Source organism: Diadema antillarum, unplaced genomic scaffold (genome assembly GCF_040938485.1).
Source record: "Diadema antillarum isolate AM-2024a unplaced genomic scaffold, OU_Dant_1.0 scf00000104, whole genome shotgun sequence".
NCBI classification, from domain to species: domain Eukaryota; kingdom Metazoa; phylum Echinodermata; class Echinoidea; order Diadematoida; family Diadematidae; genus Diadema; species Diadema antillarum.
The window spans coordinates 139027-147232 of NW_027270993.1; the positions used below are offsets into that span (position 1 = coordinate 139027).

An 8206-nucleotide genomic window follows, 5' to 3' on the forward strand; every position below is an offset into this window, starting at 1 on the left:
ATTTACTGCATGAATTTCTTCATTTTCATGTGATTAGTAAAGCTCGACATGGGAGCTTCGACGAGTGCTGATGGTAGCGCTCGAGAGAGTGCGCCCACAGCAGAAGCGGGGTCTGGTGTGAAGAATTTCCGCTCGGACAATGAGCGGGTTACCCAACTTGCACGGGCCATGACCACGGCCAAAAAGAGACGACATCAAACTCCAGCAACGTTGATTACAGACCAGAGCGATGATTTTGAAACTTACAATGTGAGTGAAAATGAAATGTTGTCACAGTATACAGAGTTGGGGATCCAGACTGGCAGAGAGGGGGGGGGGGGGGGGCTAACCCTGGTGCGCTCCTTGTGTGATCCCGCTCTTATTTTTTTGTTAAAACAAAACAGAAATAGATTCTTAAAAATAAAAAATAAAAAATAGGGAGGGGGGCGTGTGCTCCCCCTTTTATGTTATAAAAAGGCGCCTCCCCTTTGCGGAATTCCTGGATCTGCCCCCTGTATAATGCAATATGAACACAGAATCTGACATTAGCTTACTTTGTCTTGATGCGTGATGACAGTTGACAATGCGTGAAGACTGAAGTAAATTTTTCTAATGTAGATCAAGAACTCCTAGTGGTCACTAGTGGATTCTGTAGTATATCTAATGATCAGATAATGTTGCAAATGAAATAGAAGAATGACAATCATTGACATGGCATGGACTAGAGTGGTTTCTGTCTAAACCTAGATCTAATAGTAGTTAGTTGTTTAGACTCACAGTGGTGTTTTTGTACCTTTAGACTTTCTATTGCTGCCATGCTTCACTTCATCATTTAGTTTTACTAGCAGTTATTTTTAGGTGTAGTATTCCCAAGTTATCCTGGCACACTGTTAAATCACAAGAATTTTGGATGTAAATATGTTATGTGTACATTATCATGCATGGATCATGGACATTCCATTGGTCAAAAACAATCTTTTTTATTCTCTTTGTTTTCTACTCGTAGTACCGTAGGCTGGATCTGATCTACTTTCATTTAGAGAAAGCAAATGTGCTAACCCATTAATTCAAGATTCTTTGGTGTCTGATAATATTTATGCTGAGGCAATATCAAGACAAGTTTGAAGTTTTTGAGATTATTAATATCAGTCTTATGTATCGCTTTTCTTCCAAATTTCCAGGAAAGTATCTTTATTCTGAAGCAGCTATTCAAGCGCATGGATCCTGCTGTAACCAAGACCCTGGGTGATGCTAAGGGAGAGGTCAAACTCTCTCTGAAATATGACGGCAGGCGTAAGATGCTTTTGGTGAAAGTGGTTTCTGCAAGGGATCTCAGTGCAAAGGACATGAGGGGACGCTCTTCTGATCCATATGTTCAAGTACGAGTTCAAAAACTTATTTTCAGATTCTTTCTCATTTTCATTTGCATTAAATCAGGACGTTGATAACTTAATATGCACAGATGCCCACACAGGCAATAGGAGTAGGGCTGTCATTACAAGTATCAGCAACATGGGAGCTGGATGCATTCTTCGTGTAGGTTGTGTATCCTAGAATGTGAAGTCTATCTGTTGAGCAAGTTTTTTCTTACTTGCGTGTTTGTTTTGTCAAGGAGAACTTCAAAAGAGTGAATTGGACTTTCCGACCAACTAAGTTAAAGATTAAAATGTGACAGAAATATTGATTGATAATATTTTGACACAGATTTCCAGGTAGAGTTTTATGAATTGTTTCACATATGATCAAATATTCAGTAGATGAGGCTGGTACAGTGCTGTAATTGTGTAAGTTATTATGTTCTAGTGATCCCATTGTGCGATTTTATTATCTCTTAGCTGGAGATGATCCCTGACAAGCACAGCGAGGGAATCAAAGCCACCCAGTATGTCAAGAAATCCCTCAACCCAACCTTCAATGAGATCTTCACCTTCACTCTCAATGAGGATGAAATCCAAGAGGCCATGATGAGGGTGCGTGTGCTGAGCCATGACCCATTCGGTAAGGCAGACTTCATGGGAGAGAACATAGTGCGCCTGTCTGAGATGGATTTCAGCGACATCATCACCAAGTGGTTTGAACTCCAGCCTGAGGTACTCACACACTCCAGTCTCACTACTTGGCAACACTTTTGATAAAACTTTCTTGATGTAGAAACGTGGTGTAGGAATTACTTGTTCAATTAGATATTCTGAATGTATCTAGCATTCTATCTGCCTGGTTATCTGCCTATTCCTAATTTCAAACCCAAACTAAAAATTTTCTATATATTACTTTATTTACTTTATGCTCATTTTTATTTGTGTTTGTGTGGGAATGTATGTGGGTGAGTGTGTGTATGTGTGTGCATGTTGATTTTCTAAAAATGTTGACATGATATTAATTTGTGTACTCCGGAAACTAAGCTTAAAGAGTTATCTTCTCCCTTTAAGTGCAAAAGAGAGACAACAGTAGTTTTGAAGTTGGTCAATTATTATGTCAAAACACATGGGGTTGTCTTGGGTTACTTCAGTTTGATGCTACATGTATGTAATTTTACATTTACTTGGTTAACATTGTTCATAATTAAGTGTGAATGAATTCATTCCATGTGCGTCTGCATTTCTATCGGGAGAATAAGCATTCAATTATTGTGTTGTTTGTATTCGCTGTAATCATACTACAGACTGACCTGGATATTCAAGGTGAACTTGAAATCACACTGGGGTATCAGCTGCCAGATACACTGAAGATTACCATCCACAATGCTACTGGACTCGTCAGGCGTGATGCAAACAAAGAGCCCCACCCCTATGTGAAAGTCATCATCCCAGGCATCCACAAGATGGAAGAGACCAAGGTAGAGAAGAAGACACATGCTCCTGTCTGGGAAGAGACCTTCGACTTCACAGTCGCCCAGGAGGAGTTTGAAAACAGGTTGGATGATGACACCATTTTGTCTTCTCTCATGCAGTTGGTTCTCAAGGCTCTGTAGAATTACAGCATCATCGCACCTACACCTAAATGACATGCACACACACACACACACACACACACAAGACAAAATGACAACTTTATTGGCAGGAAACAAATATTTGTGTGTGTGTGTGTGTGTGTTATATTTGCATTTCACTTGGCCTCTTAGTTGAATAAAGTTTTTCTGAGTCAAAAACGATCATCTGCTAAATGCTTAAGCTTTGTTTGTGTGTGTGTGTGTGTGTTTTTTTTTAATGGGCTGCAACTGACAGAAATGTATATATTGTAATGACTGTGACCTTTGTATTTTCATTGTCTTTCCAAATTTACATGTGATGTTAAAGCATTACATTGATTTTCTTCAGCATGTAAAACTTTCTTTTGCTACTCTAGAGTACCCATGAATCGCATCAGTTTTGAACAGTATCTGCATTCATTTTGTTATTCAGTGTGCGCATATTTAGGAATATCTGTTCAGGCACATATATGTGCTTCGAATAAGTGTTCAAGCTGTTACAAAATTGCATGGTAGGTAAAAAACCTTTAAAGGATACCAAAATACATGTCAGTGTGTAAACTTGTGAAAATGTATGATTTTGTGATGAAAGTACAAGTTCAGAGTACATTTTCCCCTGCATTAGTTCTGAGTATTCTCTCCTGTCCTCCTTTGCCTACATTAGATACATAGTGTTGCACGTCTTAGACAAAGCACTCATCGGCGACACAGAGGACATGGGACAGGTTTTCATTGACCTCAACAACTTGGACATTGATCAGGGCTTCTCAGGGAAGTTCCCACTGGCAGACTTGGTATGTTGTCTTCTTTGGTTTCATAATCTAGCCAAAGGGAATAGTAGAGAAAGATCAGTTTTAATGATACTGTTTATTACCTACTATGTTGAAAGGTCTGTTTTTAGTATTGGTGGATAAAAGCCAGAGATTGTTGTTTATTTGTGTGTTTTTAAATAACAACAACAATCAAGCCAACCAAGAGTGTTGGCAGGTTTGAACAATTGTTCAGACTGTTGTGAAACTGAAATGTTAGTAAGTCATGTGTATAGTATAATCCTCAGTGGGATTTTCTGAATGAATTGACATAGTTTAATAACTGATGTCAAGATGTTTCTGTCTGGTTCATTAATCACTTTTTATTTTCTCAAAATAATGTTTTCCTCCATTGCTCCACAAGAGAGGACAGACAGACAGAGAATTTTACTTAATGCATGCAAAATCACAATCATTTGTAGTCTATTTCTTGTCATCTTTAGGTTGAAGGGTTAAGAGCAATGTTAGAGATATATTGATAATAGTACGAAGGGCTTTTCATGGGATTCCTCTAAGCTTATCTACCACCTTAGGTGGCCAAATAGCCTTCCCATTCACGTCTCAACTAATTTAAAGTATCATTTTGTGAAGTTGGTCATTAAAGCAAACTCACACATCTCTCAGATTTAAATGCTGCTTTTATGAAAACAATAACAACTGTTATGTGAAGGGAATTGGGGAGTTGGGCTCTGAATGCTTCATAGATGTATACTGGATGTAGGGATGAGATCCTACCTGGTTATGCTGAGACAATGTCGAAAAGAAGCTTTGTTATTATGCATGTAATTACTGTCTTTAAGTTGATTCATTACAGAAATATTTGAGGAAATAAATACATAGATGTTGATGTGTTTGTGTCTTTTTGTCTTTCTGTGCATATTTGAAATGGAGCATAGTCACATTATATCTTAGAACATAGATCAGTAGAATTGTGTTCACTTTCTCTGTCTGTAGAAAAACTCGGAGAGAGTGCGCACCAAGTGGTCCCAGACAGCCACTGTGCAAGAGTTCAGGGAGGCCATGTATGCACACTCTGTCTACCGCTACCCAGGCCTTGTGTTTCAGAAACACCGTGGCAACAAGGTAAGCACCCCAAATGTGAGGTCATGCCCATAAACTTCTTTGTATCAATGACAGGTGAAAATAATGATTCCTGCGAGGAGACTAAAATAAAGACAATGAGCACATCGACAAAGTTGGAAGTTAAGTTTGATTTTTTTTCATGTTATCTCTGCCCTCTGCATAACTGAAATGAGAGAGAAACTAAATATGATTCTTCCACTTCTAAACATTGATGCAGAAGATGCAAAGATTTGAGCAGCGCATATACCTTTTTCTGTTTAGTAATAAAGTATAAGTATTGTCTGTATGTTAAATGTTACCAAGATAGCCATCGAAGTGATTTTTGCACCAAATATATCAAATCAACTTCATTCATTCATCTTTATTGTGACTATGTGTAAGCCACATTCATGTTTCTGCTCCCAAGAGGTGCTATACCATCTTCCTGGATGTTGCTACACCTGAAATATTCAGGACCCTGTTTCATAAAACTTGTTATCAATAACAAGTACTGTTACAATAGTTGTTATAAGCTACTGAAATCCTTGCATCTGATTGGCTGAGAGCAAATTTGTCATAGAAATGTGGCAGTTGTTACTGATTACAAGTTTTATGAAACGAGACCCAGATGTCTGTTTATTAACTGTCTCACTTTAATCCCCTCCCCCTTTTCTAAACTACAATCGCTCTGAAATACAGGTGTTGACAGTCCACAGTCGAAAAGCAGGATCATCAGCAAAGGTTCGGATCGTCAACGGAGTTCCAACCTGATGTCTGGGTTCTTCCAGTTTAGAAGTCATGTGTCTAAAGCCCTTGTTTGTAATTTGTGATCATATTCCATCTATTTCTGTCTTCCCTTGTCTTTATCCCCTTCCCTGCAACAACCCATCTGTTGTCAGTCTGTACTGAAAGACCAGAAAGTTTCGCGTGCATGAAATTTTTGTGAATTTTGCAAGGAGCCAACATTTATGGAATTAAAATGCATACAAAAGTTCTTATCTACATCACTATGCATCGAATGCCAGTGGCAATTTGCGAAAATTTTATGTCGTAAAAAAGGTCATCGGCTCCAATTCAAGAAAAATTTCTCGCCACATATTTTTCACACCATTCATTCATCTGTTTATCTACCAATTTCTCTCTCGGTCTATCGTTTTTGTTCTATCTATTTAGATTTCTATCTGCCTAACTAGCTAGCTGTCCAGCTGGTTGTTATGTCATATATGTCTTTGTGATGCAAGTAACAGTAATATTCCAACAAATTTGTGTCTTGCAAAAAGCGAAATATTAATAGCATGAATATACTTCATGTACTGATGTCGTGATACACTGTAGTACTATATCTGTACGTTGATATCAAATTAAGTGTGATGTGATACAACCAACTATGACTATTTTCATGGGCTTTCATGTTGGAATATACTGATTTTGTACTGAAAATTGTTGTATATATATTTCAAATTAGTTCTAGGACTAGTGCAAGCTAGAGCAAACTCAAGTTGAAAATGCATATGTATATTTTTATAGACCATTAATTCTTTGTATTATATAAGGATGATTTTTATTCATTGTATATTGCCAATCATTTGTATATATATGCAATGCTTTATATATGATAAGCATTAATTTCCAGAGAATATGTATTTATCAATGTTAGAAGTCTTCACTGTTGGGGGATGGTGTTGAATGTTTGTAGGAATATCTGTCCCAGTGTTTGTGACACTGTATATCAATCAAGAGAAACAACTCGGAACATAAAACTTGCTGACAAGAAAAGAAGCCAACAGCATTTGTGGCAAATCTATATTAGTTACACACCAGGCGAGGTAAGATGGCACAAACAGATGATGGATAATTTCTGAATTCTGTTTACCCTTGTCTACCTCTTCGGTCAGAAATCAGTGGTTCAGGAACAGAGGTATCGTTCTGTACATGACGAGGCTTAATTACCTTTAAGCAATATGAGAGTTTGTTTGTGTTTTTGTTTGCTGTAATGCTATCCTGTGTAATGTTTGTGTCCCTCTTTGTTTGCATTACTGTTAGAATGGATGGCTGGAATGCATTTGAAGTGGTACATTAGTGTAATTTACTGAAGATTTCCTGTGTCATGTGAGGGTAGAATGTGTGCTATGTCTGTAGAAAAATAGATTTTTGCTCGTTTAAGGTACAATTCACATTCATTGCAGCAACCATAGTACATATGGTATGTAGAGATTGTGTGAAGTAATGGTCAAAATATATGATTTAAAAAAAAATCAAAAAACCACTGAAAATTAAATCAACCATAGTCCATGTGGTATGTAAGATCATGTGAAGTAATGGTCAAAATATACAAATACAATGTACTATACAACTACCACTGCATGCATGCATACATACATGGACATATTTATGCAAATCTTCCAGTAAAGAAAGAGACAACACCTTTATGCAAAGTCAAGAAAAATCAAATTTGGTAATATTTGTTAGAAAAAAAAAAGTTACAAGTTCTGTGCAAGAGACATCATCTGCTGCTGAACATAACTAGTTTGAACAGAAGATGATATGGCAGATAAAGCTGTCATTGTTTCTCATTCAATTTAACACAGATTTTCATTGATCTGCTTCATTTATCTTGAATTTCCCAAAGTTTTCAGCTTTCCAGTTAGTCATCAAACTCACATATGTTAAGAGTACATTGTGCATGCATGTATGACATTTTTTGTTAGATGTGCTGCAATCAGATTTGAAAGTTTTTATTTCAAAATACTTATTTGTGTTTGCTGTTTGTGTGAAGTTCATTGAAAATCTATTGTCCGTGTTATGGCTACATGTAATATGCAGTTATTTGATTATTGCTGTGTGTTGAGCATTGGAGACATCATAGTATGAAAAAGTAGAAGCAGTATATGTCTTTGTAGCAGAATGATATGATTCTCTTTGTAAGTATTTGTAAACCACTGTCAAATATCAACAGTGATAAGTTGTTCTCTTTGAGAATTGCTCTTATGAAGCTACATGTAGTACACGTACATGAAAAAAAAAAAGCCTGCTGTGCTGTAAACCTATTTAATTAACTTGTCATTCTTTAAAGGTAATGCATCAAAAATTTGTATACCTTATTTGTAGTAGGAAATGTGGATATATGATAGCACTTCCAATATGTGCTGTCAACGCTATCATTTCTCACAATTTGCAGACCTCTTTTGCAGATACCTGACTTTTTTCCATTTGTCATACAAATGTATGTGACATTGCATGCATCAAAACAGGACAAGGTTTGATCAAATTGCAGTATAGATTTGCAATTAAAGGCTACTTTACTTTTCCATGAAGTGAGACACTGTTATTACCTTTTTCAAGAGTTGATTTCCCCAAAAGAGGTGAAAGTTAGTAAGTACAGGAATGG

The 8206-nt window shown here is 36.9% G+C and overlaps 1 protein-coding gene across 1 annotated transcript; it reads left to right on the forward strand.

Moving 5' to 3' along the window:
• The first annotated feature begins 6 nt into the window (after positions 1–6).
• LOC139719086 (synaptotagmin-1-like) lies at positions 7–5589 on the forward strand. The gene is made up of 7 exons (XM_071630523.1): positions 7–249; positions 1161–1358; positions 1815–2069; positions 2642–2892; positions 3612–3741; positions 4711–4839; positions 5518–5589. Exons 1-7 carry the CDS (start codon positions 49–51, stop codon positions 5587–5589), a joined length of 1236 nt encoding a protein of 411 aa, XP_071486624.1. The 5' UTR covers positions 7–48.
• Positions 5590–8206: the final 2617 nt, after the last annotated feature.

Coding starts and splice junctions, on each gene's coding strand:
- LOC139719086 (XM_071630523.1), top strand. CDS start 49: ATGGGAGCTTCGACGAGTGCTGATGGTAGCGCTCGAGAGAGTGCGCCC. Junction 2,893..3,611: donor CAGGAGGAGTTTGAAAACAG/GTTGGATGATGA, acceptor TGCCTACATTAG/ATACATAGTGTTGCACGTCT. Junction 4,840..5,517: donor AGAAACACCGTGGCAACAAG/GTAAGCACCCCA, acceptor TCTGAAATACAG/GTGTTGACAGTCCACAGTCG.